The 18,289-nt window shown below is 35.1% G+C and overlaps 1 protein-coding gene across 1 annotated transcript in view; it reads right to left on the bottom strand.

The window, feature by feature from the left end:
* The window catches only part of UNC13C (unc-13 homolog C), a 645,800-nt gene that overhangs the window by 271,575 nt on the left and 355,936 nt on the right, over positions 1-18,289 (bottom strand). The window contains exons 15-16 of the mRNA XM_008953183.6: positions 18,170-18,259; positions 13,533-13,661 (exon numbers count right to left, since the gene is read on the bottom strand). Coding sequence (XP_008951431.4) covers positions 13,533-13,661; positions 18,170-18,259 — 219 coding nt within the window. The remainder of the gene's footprint in view (positions 1-13,532; positions 13,662-18,169; positions 18,260-18,289) is intronic.

Genomic DNA, 18,289 nt, shown 5'->3' with positions numbered 1-18,289 from the left:
TTCTACTACCTCTGAAGTAGAGACAAAAGATATTGCATTATTTTAGAGATGAGAAAACAGTGGCTACTGAGTGATTTGTCAATTCTTTATAATTAGTGGAGTTGTAAAACTAAAATTAAAATTAAAATCTTATGGTTTTGATTCACATGTATTATAAATAAAAATGGCAACTATTATATCCACTATTTATGGAATGCCTAGTATGCGTGAAGCGTTAGGTTGGATATAAAAAATGCATTGGTGAGCAAGAGAGATAAAATTCCTACACTGGAGGGTTTTATAATATACTCCACCATACTGCCTCCGTGTTGATCTTAATTGCTGTATTGTTTTACCAAGGATTCAGTAATATAAGTAACATCTACCATTTTTTTCTCTTTAAAAGGAATTATATAAAGAATTGTGTAACTTCTGGGAAGCTGGGGAAGAGGAGCGCAAGCCTTGGGAAATAATACAGACTATTAGGCAAAAACAGTTCTTAAACAGATTTTTTACATACTGTAGTTCTTTTCACAGTTTAATTTTCAGTGCAAGTTTTTCTCTAGATACTTACTAAAAAGAAAAACTAAAAAGTAAATAGAATATCAGAATCCATAGTGACAAAGTTCTATTTAATGGAATAGTTGCTTAATGTCAGGTATCATTCTATTAACTTGTTAAAAAATACAGATTCCTGCGCACTTTACTGGATATCCTGTATTTTCTGAAGTAGCCAAGAACCCTTTAGCAGCAGGAAATTTGGGAAATACTAGAGTCAAACAATTATAAAAAAAAATTATGTTTCCATTTTCTTATGTTTACTGGACTTTTCATGAGCTTGGAGTAATTTGACTTACTAAAATGTCCCATCCGAATCAACAACTATATTTTAAAACTAACAGATTCAAGACTCATCAATTTCCTGGGTAACTATTATACAAAGTCACAATGTGAAAAATAGAAAAATTTTAAGTGAAATAACTCAAACTACAGTCTTCAATGAAATATTATATGTTCCAAACAACTTACTTGATAGTATTAAAATATAAAGAAGCACATTGTAGATGAATTCATTTTTTCCTATCACCATTTGTGAAGGAAAAACATCTTTAAAGAATGAAAGCTTCTGAAGAAGGAACACATTAAAATAAAAATCACATGACACAATATTGATTATACCTCTTGACTCCACTACAGCAGTTTTATGGCTATAACACGACACAATTTCAGAGGTCGCCATTTCAATTTCGTGTATGGCCACGTGGGGCAGAAAGAGTCAACATTAAATCTGAGTTTTATACTTGTTAGATGCTAAATTCATATCAATTGAAAAGTTATACAAAGTTTAGGTAATTGACTCCAGAGATACCACAAATATAGCATATTTTGCTGCAGACCTTTAGACTTACTCTTTTTTTTTTTTTGAGGTGGAGGAGAGGTTAGAACCTTGTTTAGGAATTTAGATCATGCAAGTTTCCTGTCTGCCTGTCGATTCATTCCATCCGCCATCCTTATCTTTCTATTTCTTTCTAATTACCATTCTACAATTTCATCTCCTTTTGACTTACATAAGACCACATACTGAGTTTGGTGTTTGCCTATTTTTTTCAGTCTTGTAAAATGTTTATTATTGTTTTGTGTATTTATCTAAATTTTAGAAAAATAGGACAGGCGCGGTGGCTGACGCCTGTAATCCCAGCACTTTGGGAGGCCGAGGCAGGCGGATCAAGAGGTCAGGAGATCAAGACCATCCTGGCTAACACGGTGAAACCCCGTCTGTACCAAAAATACAAAAATTAGCCGAGAGTGGTGTCGGGCGCCTGTAGTCCCAGTTACTTGGGAGGCTGAGACAGGAGACTGGCGTGAACCCAGGAGGCGGAGCTTGCAGTGAGCCCAGTTCGTGCCACTGCACTCACTCCAGCCTGGGCGACACAGTGAGACTCCGTCTCAAAAAAAAAAAGGAAAATATTATTGTGCTAATATACAACATTATGTTTCTTCCCTTGTTTTCCACTTATCACTGTTTTTACTTTTTATCCATGTTACTATGTAGACATCTAACCCATTTTCCTAAGTGCCCCACAATATTCCATGGTATGTACCCACTACATTTTATGGATCTATTTTTCTGTGAAGGATACCTGGGTTGCCTCCATCTCCTCAGTCTCACAAACAATGCTATATTGAATATCCTGGTAAACATGCCCTTGGTGAACTTTGTGAAAATATGTACCCAGAGTTAGATTACTGGCTCCCGGCTTACTTGCCAACTGAAAGTGCATGAAGGTTCCAATGTCCCATATCACCATTAAATTTATAATTGATCATTTTTTGTTATTGTTGAACCATTTTTGCATTCATGAGATGAAATTACTTGACCAAGTCATGTTCTTTAATATTTAATATTTTACTTAGACTTTTCTCATCAATGTTTATTAACAACGTGAGGTTATAATTTTTTCATGTATTGTCGTAATTCAGTTTTAGAATCAAAATTTCACTAGTTTTACTAATACAACATACTATGTATGTTATTGATATTTTCAGAATTTATTATGGTTTCATTTTTTACTTTATTTACCTTGTTATGAAAATTAAAGCATATAGTGATAGAAGCATAACTGGCTAGTCATTTTTCAGGCTCTGAATTTTCATATATTTTTCTTCTTTAAAATACATAAGACATGGCAATATACTACTCATTTTGAACAATTTCTTGTTACAAGTAAAATTTTATATACTAGTCATGAAGCTGGCATTTAAAAAGAAATTTTCTTTTCATAACATTTATTCTATACATTTTATAGAATATCAAATGATATTTTATATATTTATAACATAAATATTTTATAAATTATAATTTGATATATTTGTATATATCAAATTATAAACATATTAACTCTAAGTTATGCTTATATTTACTCAGATTTAGAACTAAGACAAGGAGCACATAAGGTGGTAAAAAGGCACCTTTCTTTCAGAATAAACATCATTCCCTAACTAATGCCAATGATTACATAAGAAAGTACATTGCTGGAAAAATATCTAAGAAAAATCAGGGACATATTATAGCCAGTTTTGTAATGATTACTATTTAAATCATGTTTCAAATTAAGAGTTATAGAATTGGATATTTTTCTACATGTACATTTCAGGGCACATTTTAACTTTTCTTTCATTGCTGAATTATTTAGAAATTGGCTAGAGCAAAACCAAAAGAAAGGGAAAAAGACAAATTGCTAAATCAACTTTTTGGGTTAAAATAACTGAGAAAGATACATCCACAAATTAAGCATGGACGTTCTGAAATTTTCCACATTTAAATTCAGGTAAGTTGCCCCTTTAGACTATTCTACGGTGATATTTTCTCTCTCAAAGAATTTTCAGAGGATAACGTGGCCAAAAATTGTGGTATACATATCACATTCCGTCTAATACAAAGAGATGTTTTTTGATAGAATTTTCATTTAGTAAGCATTAATTGATCTCTGCACAGTGTTATATGCTACAAATTCAATATTAAGATAAATAGAGTTTCTGTTTTCACTAAACTCAATGTTACCATGGGTGTCAGACAAAAGGTATTTTAATGCCTGTGAAAAGTAAAGGGTGCTTCTGTCCACATGGTACAAGATGGCTCAAAATCAGGTCCACATTCTGTCTAGTGGAAGGGAAAAAGTAGAGGAAAGAAGGGTATTCCCTTCTCCTTTAAGAGACCATACCGAATTTTTTACACACCTACTACAAAGATATTCATTGCAGCCTTATTTGTAATTGTGAAAAATCGGAATTGATGTGTAAATTGCTGTATATGCTGTAGGCAGTTGTAAAAATCAATAAACTGTACATACATGAATCAGCATAGATAGCTCTCAAAAATTAATATTGAGCTTTAAAAATTATAGAAGAATCATTACATTTAGACAATCTGGTTCTAGAATTAGTATATACAACAATAATACTGTATTACCTATTTCTAAAATGTATTATATCACAGGTTGATAGAGATAAAGACTGTATCACAAATAATAGATATATGTAATAAATGTACACAAAGATGAAACTATGTTCATCAAAGCTAATAAGAAATTCATAACACAGATTTCCTTTGAGATAAGAAGTGAGAGAATTTGACTTGGGAGGGAAACAAAGAGACTAAGCATATATGTGCATGTGTGTGTGTATGTATCCAAAAGTCAATAAAGAGAGAAATATGTTTCTACTGATTTTACATACAACTCCCACTTGTAGGTAGCACATTTTCCTCTGCATTCATCTATCTGTATCACTCATGCTGCCTTATAGCAAAACACAGTCATTTGGAGAAATGATTTTCAAAAGAAATCATTACATGAATGTCAAGAACTTTCGTTTGTTCCTGTTTTTAGTTACAAACCTTCTAATCAGATTCAAAATAAGATTTTAAAAAGTCCCTAAGTGTGCTTCAGAACTAAAAGTGTACGTGTGTTTTAGTTAAGGCATATCTTAATACAATTTTCTTAGGTAGTCATTCAATAAACAACTTAAAATTTACCAAAATATATAAATTTAAAATAGCAGAATCTTAGGCAGAAAGGTTTTATTGGTTTTTGACATCTTCTTGTGGATGACCTCTGTGTAAACAAGTTTTGATCTCAGGGTAGGTGTGGAGGGAGACTGTAAAATCAGTTAATAAAGGTTTTCATTGTTCAACAGAAAAGTTCTTTCGCTGAGTGGTTTCCACGGAACTGAGTTAATGCTGACATTAGCTCAGCATAATTCTTTTAAAACACATTTAAAAAGAAAGTCTTATCTATCCTCCTCATTCCACAATTGGGGGTCTCTTTATGTAGATTTTATTAAAATGGATGTGTTCATGCTAGCAATAATCACTATTAATATTATCCAGCTAATTCATCCTGCTCTTGTTCCAGGTTCCTAAAATAACCTTCAGATTACAGGTTTTATTTTCACATAGATGTTCACCTGGGAGAGTGTAAACTAAAACATTTTCAATCTGTTTGAAATTTTATTTTTTATTTTAAAGAAACTATCGTTTGTTCTCTGATATGTCCTAAGAGCCTACACCAGTGCCTGGCATATAATAGGGCTGATTAGGTATCTGCTGGATAGATATCTATCCAGTTTATAGATTGATCTTTTGTGTATCTCTCTGTGAGTCCAGCGACCTCTGTCTACACTGACACATTGGAGTTCTTAAGCTAAACTGAAGTGCAGATGCGGAGCCTGGCAATTCAGCCAAGGAAAATACCACCTACCGAGTGCACAGCCAGCCTCCGGAGACCACACTTCTATCTTGTTCTAACTGCAGCTGTTTCTACTTTTCTATCAAATCGATTTTCCTTTCTTATTCTAAGCATTTTATTTTTATATGGTTCTTCAAAATCCCTCTGGAGGGAGAAAGTATGATTCCACATTTAAATAATCAGACTGTACTGTGTCTAACAGTGCTGGAATTCTTAATTTCTTGTTTCAGGCAAGGCATTATATTATCTGGAGAGGATTCAAAGAAAACAGAAGTAGCATGAATATGATGAAGAAACCAGACATGAAGAGGCTAAATAGCTTAACAAAGTCCACAATGCTAAAAAGTAGAGCTGTAATTTGAACTCAGGGGTTTTAATATCAGAGATTACGTTCCTTACCATAGGTTTTAATGTAGAGTCACTGAAGGATACTACAAATAAGTAACTAAGGCACTGCCTTTTTTTTTTAAATGTTATTTTTACTAGATATTTACTTTGTTTATCAACCCTACTCAGAGTCAGGTATACCACCAGGCACTGGGAATACAAAGATGAAACTCACGGTTTAGCTGGGAAGACAGGTCTAACTGATATCACATGATGCACCTGATAAATTCACCATGATAAGTGCAGTGGTCGTGACATGTCAGGGTATTATGAGCATAGAGAACCGAAACGCCAAATCCAGCTAGAAGAGGTTATAAAGGCTTTCTGAAGAAAAGGTTAGCTGAGCTGGGGTTAGCTGTTTGGAGGGAAGTTTGGAGAAGGGATGCACGCTCCAGGCAGGTAAATATAAGGCAGGCAAAGTCACCATGGAGTTTAATGTACTGAATCATGGAATGCAATGTGGAGATGATGTTGAAGTCAGGAGTGATAATCAAGGCTTAGACCTTAGAGGCACTGTGGATAATGGGAGAGTCTGGACTTCATCCTCTGAGTAAATGGGGAGCTGGTCCAGACTTGTAAATAGGATAGTCACGTAAACATGGATATATTTTAAATATATAGTGGGGTGGCAGGTTGGAAAAGTAACTGAAGTTCTATTAGTCAAAATAAGCCAGATTGTGCTATGGTAACAAATAAATATCCAAATATCAGTGAGTTAATGCAATAAAAGATTATTTCTTAAACATCCAAAGTCCGAGACTGACTAGGCAGCCCTTCACCACCTGGTAGCTATGCCATCTGCAATATGTATCCTTCCAGGTTATTGCACTGCAGGTGACAAGATGTTTTTATGGGTTGGGACTAGAAGTGGCCTTCATTTACTTTTCCCATATCTCATCATCTGGGATCCTGCCACATGACCCAGAGTACGTGCAAGAGGCTTTAGGCAAGCACTGAGAGTCTACCACAGAATAGGGCACTTCATTCAATCTTGTTTATAATAGGTGAAATATACCTATAATTTCTTACTGTATTACTGGAGAAAAATCAGTTTATTTATGTATTCAGTTCATTAAACAAATGCTTTTGTGAACACCTACTCGGCACTGTCCTAAGTTCTGTCTCTGTCATAAAAAGCAGGGGTAAAGCATTGTTCACATTACTTCCCTGCACATCAACTCTTCATTGGCTCTCCAGTCACATGGTGACATGTGCAAGGGGACAGCATTAGAGTAAGAGGGGTGAGAAGCGTAACATAGGCCAGATCATGTGGAGTTTTGTAGGACTTTGAATTTAACTTAAATGAAGGGCCTTAAAACATTCTGTGCAGAAGAGCGATATAATCTGACTTCCTTTTTTAAAAAATAATTCTGGCTGCTCTGTTGAGAACAGACATAAGATGATGGGGTAGACACATTGAGCTCTCTTAGGAAGTTATGTAGTAATCCAAGTGAACAATGATTATGGTTTTGAGCCAGGATAGAAGCATGGATCTGGTGAAAAGTGGTCTGATTCTGGATATATTTTGAAATGAAGGTATTTAATTTTGAACTAAATAATTAGAATTTGAAGACAGGTGAGACATATGCTGTAAGACAAAAAGGTCTTAACTTGAGCTCTTAGGAGCATGGAGTTGCAGCCAACTGAGAGGAGATAAGCCTTAATCACATGAAGTATTCCTAGATGGCTTCAAAAGGGCTCAAGAGAGCATTAACCCCCTAAATAATTCAGCTCCAATGGATGCTTCCTTTAGAATTTCAAATAATAACAATGTTGATGAAAAAGTATTTTTCCAAGATTTAAAGCTTAGCCCCAAGCATTCCCTACATTGACAAAATTTCGCATAAAATCTAAGATCTATCTACCTAAAAATAAAACCAGTAAGAAAATTATATAATTATCTTTTCTGAAAGCCAAGTCAGAAAATATTAAGCTATATTAGATTATTTTGATGTGACATAATTCATTTACTTTTTGTTAGGGGCATGTTTGCTTTATGGGAACTACCTACGAAGCTCTCTTACAGAAATAAACTGTTTATTATTGTTGTTGTTATTATTTATGTATTAGAAAGACATCAAGTAAGGTATGCCACTTCACTTTGGCAGCTTAATTCATCCACTGAGTATTAATTAGTAGATGAGGAAATGATAAAGATTCTCTCTTTGACCAAACTTTGGTCAAACTCTTCTGAGCTCTCTTTTTAACCAGGCCCCAACTTTTGAACTTCCATGTTAGTTTCTGCATTGTCCAATTTAGCAAGAATCTTCTCAGTTTAGCCAGAATTTTTCATTTTTGATATCTGATCACACTTTGATATCTGATCAGGTTTCCTTCCTCTACAATGCTACTGGTGATATTTGATCACCCTGGTCTGCCTTCAGCAAGAATCCCATCAGATCTGTTAGCCAGGACCTCCCTTACCCCAAATGTTACCTCTTAGTAATTTCTATCCAGTAAGCCCCTCCCCTTAACTCAGCTCCTTGGCTATAAATTCCCACTTTTCCTTGTGGTATTCATAGTTGAGCTCAATTTCTCTTTTCTACTATAAAATCCTATTGCGGTAGCCTTCCTGTATAACTATTGTAATAGTACTCTTTGAATAGTCTGCCTTACCATTCTTTAATAGGTGTAATGAATAATTTTTTTTTCAACAAAGATCATATTTGAGCTGGATTTTGATGAAAGCAGGGAAGGAGGGAAAGTTTTTTCAGGCATATGGAACAGGATGCATAAATGCAGGGATGTGAAAAAGGATGGCTGATTCATGGAAATTATAAAATTTAGGGCTCATGAGAGCAGAGCAGTTTGATTCAGGAGTGTGAGGAGTAGGAAACTGAACCTGGTAATGTCTGGTAAGATTGATTATAAAGTTATGCATGGGGCCAGGCGCGGTGCCTCACGCCTGTAATCGCAGCACTTTGGGAGGCTGAGGCAGGTGGATCCCCTGAGGTCAGGAATTCGAGCCCAGCCTGGCTAACGTGGTGAAACCCTGTCTCTACTAAAAATACAAAATAAGCCAGGCGTGGTGGTGGGCCTCTGTAATCCCAGTTACTCAGGAGGCTGAGGCAGGAGAATCACTTGAACCCAAGAGGCGGAGTTTGCAGTGAGCCGAGATTGCGCCACTGCGCTCCAGTCTGGGTGACAGAGCAAAACTCTGTCAAAAAAAAAAAAAAAGTTATGCATGGGTAATTACATGGTACAATAAAAAGTTTCAATCTCAGCCTTTAGGTAAAATAAAGATAATGATGTTGAAAAATGTAAAAGAATTGAAAGAGTCCTATGGGAGGAAGATGGAAAGTAGAGATTAGACAAAGAAAGGTCATTAGAAAACTACTCATGGGAAAGTACAAGTGAGCACCGATTTAGCTCCTAGAAATCCTGGAGGACCAAGTTTTAAAACTAAGCATATCTAACAGAGTTGATAAGCTAAAGTTATGAACAAGTATGTGGTTATATATTGTTTTGCTTATGCAATGCCAAACTCAGCTTAATTTGTTTTCTTATAAAGCAAAACAAAAAAACAAAAAACAAAAAACAAACAAACAAAAAAAACAGTGACCCCAGAAATATATCATACTATATGAAACCTAGCTAAAAATCCAGTTTAGAAGAGTCTTACTTGCCTTCATCTGATATTTGCTTTCTAGAATTTGCCTATCCCAAGTAAACAGAATGTTTCATGGATAATCACACAATTTTTAATATCTAATGGACCAAGTGCACTCTTCCTGAAAGGATAGGTGATAGACACATTTTTCTTTTTAAATAGAGATAGGGTCTTGCTGTGTCACCAAGGCTGGAATGCAGTGGAGCAATCATAGATAGGTGATAGACACATTTTTCTTTTTAAATAGAGATAGGGTCTTGCTGTGTCACCAAGGCTGGAATGCAGTGGAGCAATCATAGATCACTCTAACTTCCAATTCCTGGGCTCATTCTAACCACCATAACCTCCTAAGTAGGTGTGACTATAGACACATACCACCATACACAGCTAATTAAAAAAAAAAAAATTGTAGAGATAGGGTCTTGCTATGTTGCCCAGGTTGCCCAAGCTAGAATACATTTGTAAATTCCAATTTTATAGAAGTAATAGCTATATATGTCATAGTATGCATTAGAAAACTTCAATATAACAAAAAGATGTGTCATCAAGAGGGAAATAATCTATGAAATCCATATAACCAAAAAAGGATTAGTATCCACAATATTTTTAGATTTTTCTATAAATTAAAAAATAACAGACAAGAAAACCAAGAGAAACACACACAAAAGATTGACAGGCAATTCACAGAACATAAAACTCAAGCGTTCATTGATCATATGTGAAAATACGTTCAAACACACCAATACTAGAATAGTGTCCGTCTCCAATGGACAAAAAAGGAGTAGGATGGGATTGGGAAATACAAAGCGAAATACTACTTTTTTTTTTTTTTTGAGACGGAGTCTCGCTCTGTCGCCCAGGCTGGAGTACAGTGGTGCAACCTCGGCTCACTGCAAGCTCTGCCTCCCAGGTTCATGCTATTCTCCTGCCTCAGCCTCCTGAGTAGTTGGGACTACAGGCGTCCACCACCACTCCTGGTTAATTTTTTGTATTTTTAGCAGAGACGGGGTTTCAGTGTGTTAGCCAGGATGGTCTTGATCTCCTGACCTCGTGATCTACCTGCCTCGGCCTCCCAAGCAAAATACTATTTTATGTGTAACATTTAATGTCTTTAAACAAGAGCAGAGAAATATTGGAAAATGTTAACATGGTCATAGGTAGTAAGCATATACATGTTTGATTTGCTTTCTATATATTTTTTTGTATTCCTGAAATTTTTAAAAATAATTTCAACATTTATTTTAGATTCATGAGGTATATATGTAGGTTTGTTACCTGAATAGACTGTGTGATGCTGAGGTTTGGGTACGACTGATCCCCTTACCCAGGTACTCAACATAGGACCCGATAGTTAGTTTTTAAGCCCTCTCCCATTGCCAGCAGGCCTAGTTTCTATTGTTCCCTTTTTATAAGCTCTCACTTATAAGTGAGAATATGCAGTATTTAGTTTTCCTTTCCTGCATTATTTTGTTTAGGATAATGGCCTCCAGACACATCCATGTTGCTGCAAAGGACATTATTTCATTCTTTTTGATGGCTACATAGTATACCATGGTGTGCATATACCACATTTTCTTTATCCAGTCCACCACGGATGGGCACCTCGGTTGATTCCATGTCTTTGCTTTTGTGAATAGTGCTGTGATGAATATATGAGTGCATTTATCTTTTTAGTAGAAAAACTGATTTTCTTTTGTATAGATTCTCAGTAATGGGATTGCTAGGTCAAATGGTAGTTCTGTTTTAAGTTTTTTGAGAAATCTCCATACTGCCTTCCACAGTGACTGAACACATTTATATTCCCACCAACAGTGTATAAGCATTCCCTTTTTTCTGCAGCCTTACCAGCATGTATTGTTTTTTGATGTTTTAATAATAGCCATTCTGAATGTTTATGGATGTGTAGAATCAATATTGTGAAAATGACCATACTGCCAAAAGCAATCTGCAAATTTGATGCAATTCCCATCAAAATATCATGATAATTCTTCACAGAACTAGAAAAAACAGTCCTAAAATTCATATGGAACCAAAACAGAGCCCACACAGCCAAAGCAAGACTAAGCAAAAGGAACAAATCTGGAGACCTCACATTACCTAACTTCAAACTATACTGTAAGGCTATAGTCACCAAAACAGCATGGTACTGGTATAAAAATAGGCATATAGACCAATGGAAGAGAATAGAGAGCACATAGATAAACCCGCATACTTACAGCCAACTGATCTTTAACAAAGCAAACAAAAACATAAAGTAGGGAAAGAATACCCTATTCAACAAATGGTGCTGGGATAATTGGCAAGCCACATGTAGGAAAATGAAACTGGATCTTCATCTCTCATCTTATACAAAAATCTACTCACGATAGATCAAGGAACTTAAATCTAAGACCTCGAACTATAAAAATTCTAGAAGATAACATCAGAAAAACCCTTCTAGACATTGGCTTAGCCAAAGTCTTCATGACCAAGAACCTAAAAGCAAATGCAACAAAAACAAAGATAAATAGGTGGGATTTAATTAAACTAAAGAGCTTCTGCACAGCAAAAGGAACAGTCAGCAGAGTAAATAGACAACCCACACAGTGGGAGAAAATCTTCACAATCTATACATCTGTCAGAGGACTAATATCCAGAATCTACAAGAAACTCAAACAAATTAGTAAGAAAAAAAATCTTATCAGAAAGTGGGGTAAGGACATGATTAGACAATTCTCAAAAGAAGATATACAAATGGCCAACAAATACATGAAAAAATGCTCAACATCACTAATGATCAGGGAAATACAAATCCAAACCACAATGCAATACCACATTACTACTGGAAGAACGGCCATAGTAAAAACATAAAAAATAATAGATGTTGTCATGGATGCAGTGAAAAGAGAACACTTCTACACTGCTAATGGGAATGTAAACTAGCACAACCACTTTGGAAAAGAGTGTGGAGATCTCTTAGAGAACTAAGAGTAGAACTACCATTTAAACCAGAAATCTCACTACTGGGTATCTACCCAGAGGAAAAGAAGTCCATGCACAAAAAAGATACTTGCACATGCAGGTTTATAGCAGCACAATTTACAATTCCAAAAATATGGAACCAGCCTAAATGCCCATCAATCAACGAGTGAATAAAGAAACTGTGATATATATATATATCTCCACATAATGGAATACTACTATTCAGCCATAAAAAGGAATGAATTAATGGCATTCACAGCAACCTAGATAGAACTGAAGACTATTATTCTAAGTGAAGTAATTCAGGAATAGAAAGCTAAACATTGTATGTTCTCACTCATAAGTGGGAGCTAAGCTATGAGGATGCAAAGGCATAAGAATGATACGATGGACTTTGAGGACTCTGGGGAAAGGGTCGGAGGGGTGTGAGGGAAAAAAGACTACAAATTGGGTTCAGTGTACACTGCTTGGGTGATGGGTGCACCGAAATCTCACAAATCACCACTAAAGAACTTACTCATGTAACCAAATACCACTTGTTCCCCCAAAAACCTATGGAAATAAAAATTTAAAATAATAATAATAGCCATTACTACTGCTTGAGATTGTATCTCATTGTGGTTTTGATTTAAATTGTATTTTTGAAATATTTCTTAATAAATTAACATATGGGCCAGGCGTGGTGGCTCATGCCTGTAATCCCAGCACTTTGGGAGGCCAAGGCGGGCGGATCACCTGAGGTCAGGAGTTTGAGACCAGCCTGGCCAACATGGAGAAACCCCGTCTCTATTAAATATAAAAAAAATTAGCTGGGCATGCTGGCTCATGCCTGTAATCCCAGCTACTGGGGAGCCTGAGGCAGGAGAATCGCTTGAACCCCGGAGGCGGAGGTTGCAGTGAGCCGAGATTGCGCCACTGCACTCCAGCCTGGGCAACAGAGTGAGACTCCATCTCAAAAAACAAATAAATAAAATAAAATGATATGGGAGGCAGTATGAGTTAGGGGAAGAACATAGAAACAGGAGTTGGAATCCTAATGTCTAGTCCCAAATCTGCCACTTACCCACCTTGTGACCTTGAGAAAATGTCTTCATTTTTCTGAAACTGATTCTCCAGCTAAAACCTTAAATAATATGTGCCTTTACTAGATAAAGTTATTTTAAGGAGCGAATTAGTTCATGTATGTGAAAGTGATATTCAAATATGAAGAAAAGGTATGGAAATTCTCAAATTAGCAGTTAATGTGAAATTAAATGAACATACTTTTCTATTTACTATCATGCTAAACTTATTGAAACAGATACTAGAAACAAAAGTGGCGATTATAAAAGACATACATATTTTCTTACCGGGTCTGTTAGCTGGGAGTAGAGTTCATGGCAATTGTCAAAAATATACTTGTATGTAGAATCCAGGCAAGCCCTTACACAGTCCTTCACCACCATGCTCGCTTTTGGGGGGCTTTGCAGCTCCAGAACCTGACAGACAAAGACAGACATTTATTTTCTCAAATGCAACAATAACACATTTTAATCTAGTATAAACTACTCAAATATATATTCAATAAATACTTTCAGTTGATTTTTCTATGTTCAGTAAGTGTCATCTTACCATGTGGTTTTAAATGTGTAAACATTTTAACTTTCTGATACGAAAACTTACTGAAAATGATAATGGCTGTAAACACTCAAATAAAAACACTTAATGTGACCAGTTAGTACTTCATGCATTGATTTCATTCCATTCCATCATTCAACAAATATTCATCACTTACTATATGCCAGATAATGGTGATACAGCAATGAACGATAGAAACAAAAATCCCTTTCCTCATGGGCTTAAGTTCAAGTAGATAATAAAATAAATACGTAAAATATATTACATGATGATGCATGTTGAAAAGTAAAACAGAGGAAGGATGGGAAGCGTTTCAATGGAATAGAATTAATACAATAAACGGCAATAGTAAATGAAGCTGTAGGATGAAAACAAGGGGAAACTACATATAGACCGCTATAAAAATCTTAGCTTTTAGCGAGGTGGGAAGGAACTGGATAGTTTAAGCATAAGAGCAAAATGGCCTAATTTTAGCAAAATAACTAACTTTTATAAGGCTCCCTTACGCTGCCTTAAAGTGGGCTATGAAAAAAATAGAAAGACCAATTATGAGAATAATGTTAAAATTTAGTCTAGAGAAGATGATGCTTGACCAATGTGGTAGAATTAGAAATTATTAGAAGAAATCATATTCTGGTAAAATTTAGAAAAAAGGAGCTAACAGGATTTTCTGACAGACTGGATGACTGGTGTGAGAGCTGACTCCAGTTGACCCCAATATTTTAGCCTGAGCAACTGCCATAAGGGAGGTGTCTTCAATTTAAATGGGAAAAACTGTGGATGGGAGCTCAGGAGTCAATTCTGAACAGTTTAAGAAGCCTATTAGGCATATACATGAATTTCAAGAAGATATTTGGATAAATGAATCTACAGTTGTGGAAAAGTTCTGGTTAGAGATATAAATTTGGAAATTATTAGCTTACAGAAGAATGTAAAGAAACAACGCTGGTTGAGTATGGATAGTGAAGAGAAGAGGTCCAAGAAATAAATCCGGTTAAATCTTACATAATTCTAAATCTGTGACAACAGACAAATGAGAAGGAATAAAGCAGTAGAGAGCAACCCTCACCCCACTCCCAAAAGAGCCAATGGTACAGGAGAGAAATAAAACATGAGATGTTGACAAATTATTTTTGGTGAAGTGAGAGAGTAAAAGTCTGATTACAGTGTGGTCAAAAACTAAGGACAGAGTTGAAGTTTTAATATTGTTAAAATGTCAGTTCTCTCCGGATTTATCTATAGATGAAATGCAATCTCAATTAAAATCCCAGAAGGAATGAAAATCACCTATACAATTGTGAAAAATGAAGAAACGAGGCGGGATGCACATTATCTTTTTTAATGATTTGCTATAAGGTCACAGTAATCAAGACAGGATGGTAGTGGTGGATGTACAAACAATTGAACAGTATAGAGAGTTCAGAAATAGACCCATACATATATGGTCAATTTAATTTTTTACAATAATATGAAAGAAATTCAATGGAGAAAGGAAAATCTTTCTAATAACTGCTGCTGGAACTATTAAACATAAATATGTAAAATGTTATCCTTGATTCACACTTTACACCTTATATCAAACAAAAACAACCAGCAAAACAATCCCCAAAATTCTAAATAAAAAATATGCCCAAATATAACAGGTAAAACCAATCTTTTAGAAGAAACACACCAAAAAAACCTCTTTGTGATGTTGGTTTAACCAAGAGCATTATCCATAATTAGAAAAAAAAATGATAAAGTAGACCAAAATTAAAAACTTGCTATATGAGATATTTTTAAGACAATTAAAAGACAAGGCACAAACAAGGCAAAAATAATAGCAAATCACATATCTGACAAAAAATTGTATTCAAAACATATAAAAACTCTCAAAACTCGAGACTACTGTATTCTTGAAGAATGCAAGAAAGTAGATTTTAGATATTCTCCTCAAAAAAATGATAACTTTGTGAGGTAATGCATATGTTAATTAGCTAGATTTAGCCATTCTGCAATGTATACACATTTTAAAGCATTATGTTGTACACAATAAATACATACAATTTTATCTATCAATTTAAAATAATTAAAATTAAAATGCCCTTAACAGTAAGAAAACCAGCTAATAAATATGGGTAAAAATTTCAACATTCTTCACAAAAAAAGATATTCAGATAGAAAATCAACCCCTCCAAAATTCTCAATATTATTAATTTTTAGACAAATAAAATTAATACATTAAGATAATGCAACGTCACTTCTACTAGAATAATAAATATATACATACATACATACATAACATGGAAAATCCCAAGAGTTTTGCTAGAGGATGCAGAACAATTGGGACTCTCACACACTGCTGCTGAGGATTTAACCCAAGGAACATAAAAACATATGTTTACAACTATAATCCCATGCTTATTTAAAACAGTTTTATTTGTAAGAAACCAAAATAGTAAATAACTCAAACTTCTCTCAATGAGGGAATGGATAAATCGATAGCACATACATAACAAAGAATTACTCCTTAGCAATTTACAGAAGTGAATTGTTGATACACTCAACACCAATGATTCTCTATTGTGTTATGCTACATCGTGTATGATTTCATTTACATGATGTTCTAGGAAAGGCAAACCTACAGGCAAAGAACAAATCGGTGGTTACCAGCATGTGGGAGAAGGGTTGACAACAATGGTATAGCACAAGGGAATTTTGTGGGCTCATGGAACTGTTCTGTATCTTATTGCTCTGGTGGTTATATGACTACACATTTGTCAAAACTAATAGGACTGTACAACAAAAGAGTGATTTTTACTCTCTGCAATGAGAAAAAAGAATAACAGGAGAAGAAAATTTGTTCAAAAGATAATAGGAGGAAATTAATTGGAAGGAAATGTATAGATGACTATTTCAAGGAGTTTTGCTATTAAGGGAAATGAACTGGGGTAGTAGCTATAGAAGAAAGTGATGCCAAGCAGTATTTTGAAGACTGTAAAATCAATAGCACATACATAGGGGAAAGTTGGCAATTCAGGAGAGTGGAGAGGATTGCTGGAACAATATTTTAGTGCACAAGAGAAGACAAAATCAATTGCACCAGTAGAAGAGACCACATTTTCTAAAAAAACAGATGGCTCATCAATACTAAAAAAGAAAGAATATATGGACACATACAAGGAAGTACCTACTGGGGTAGGTGGTGGGAGTATGTGATTGGAGCTTGAGGATGCTCCTCTTTCTTTCCTCCTATTTTTTTTTTTCATTGAAATAGGAAGCAAAGTAATCAACTGGTAGTGAGGGTTGGGGAAGAATAGTTACAAGTTTAAGGAGATAGTGTTTTTAAACAAGGAGGCATGGCAGATGGGTAGCACTGTGCTTTCACACCCTACCCTCACTCCCATTCCTCACTCCTCAGTGTCAATGGCAGACATCACTTGTCAATCTAAGTCAACTTGATTGGGTCTCACCATCATTAGCTGCACATTGTTCCAGTAGCTACTGACAGTAGATTAGAATTGATGTAAATTCTATTTATCCTAGTCACCTAGTTAGCCTGATTTTAAACCAAATGAATTTTAATTCAACTTTAAAGAATCTAAATGAACTTTGATATAGTATGGTTTCCCTTTGTGTCCCTCTTTTATTACAAAATGCCACTTTTAGAGGTTCTAGTGAAAAAAATTATGGGCAAATGCAAAGAAAAAAATTGTTCCTATTTAGGAATTTTCTGAATAAGCATTGTAATACTGTCTTTCAAAGAGCGTATATTTTAGCCCACAGCCTGGCAAGTAGTTTCTGAAAATGCTTTACATAAGTTGCACTGCAAGCCAGAACTAGGACTGCAGAAAACTTGCAATTAAAGCAGAAATGATATATCTAAAAAGAAATACCTGGTTTGTAAGGCCTAGCCAATTATACCAATAGATAGGTGATCAAATATATTCCTACACAGACATTCCCAGTGCTGAAAATGGAAGTTGCCACAATTGGGGTAAACTTAAAAGAGTCAGCTACTTTCTTGTAGCAAAAAAGTCAGCAAAACACCTAAGTTAAAACTAAAATTAGAAGTGAACTCCATTTCCATTTAACGTTCTTTGGAAATTTTGTAAGTGCCACATCCACTTACTAGAGAGCTTTATCTAAGACAAATTTAACTGAGAACTAAATTAGAGCCAAATGTATCAGAGTATTTTAAGTGTCTAGGATAATCTCTTCTTCACTATACCTTATATTGGAAGATTCATCGAGTTCAGGCAAAGATAGTACAGCTTAATCGATGGGGTTAACACAGTACTTGATCAAGAGGAGGGTAAGGCAAGACTTTACCAGGGGATGAATGTATTCTATGTCACACCAAAACAGTGACAGAAATAAAATGAGATACCTTCATCCTAAAAAAGGTGATACTTGTTAACAGGTCAACAGTTGATTTCAGGTCTTGCAGTCTTTCAGTATTGCTTGCAGGAAAGTTTTCCTGGTTAATTAGGAAACAAAATGGATAAGG

This window comes from Pan paniscus, chromosome 16, assembly GCF_029289425.2.
Source record: "Pan paniscus chromosome 16, NHGRI_mPanPan1-v2.0_pri, whole genome shotgun sequence".
Lineage (NCBI taxonomy): Eukaryota > Metazoa > Chordata > Mammalia > Primates > Hominidae > Pan > Pan paniscus.
This window is presented reverse-complemented; position numbering and strand designations above follow the sequence as displayed.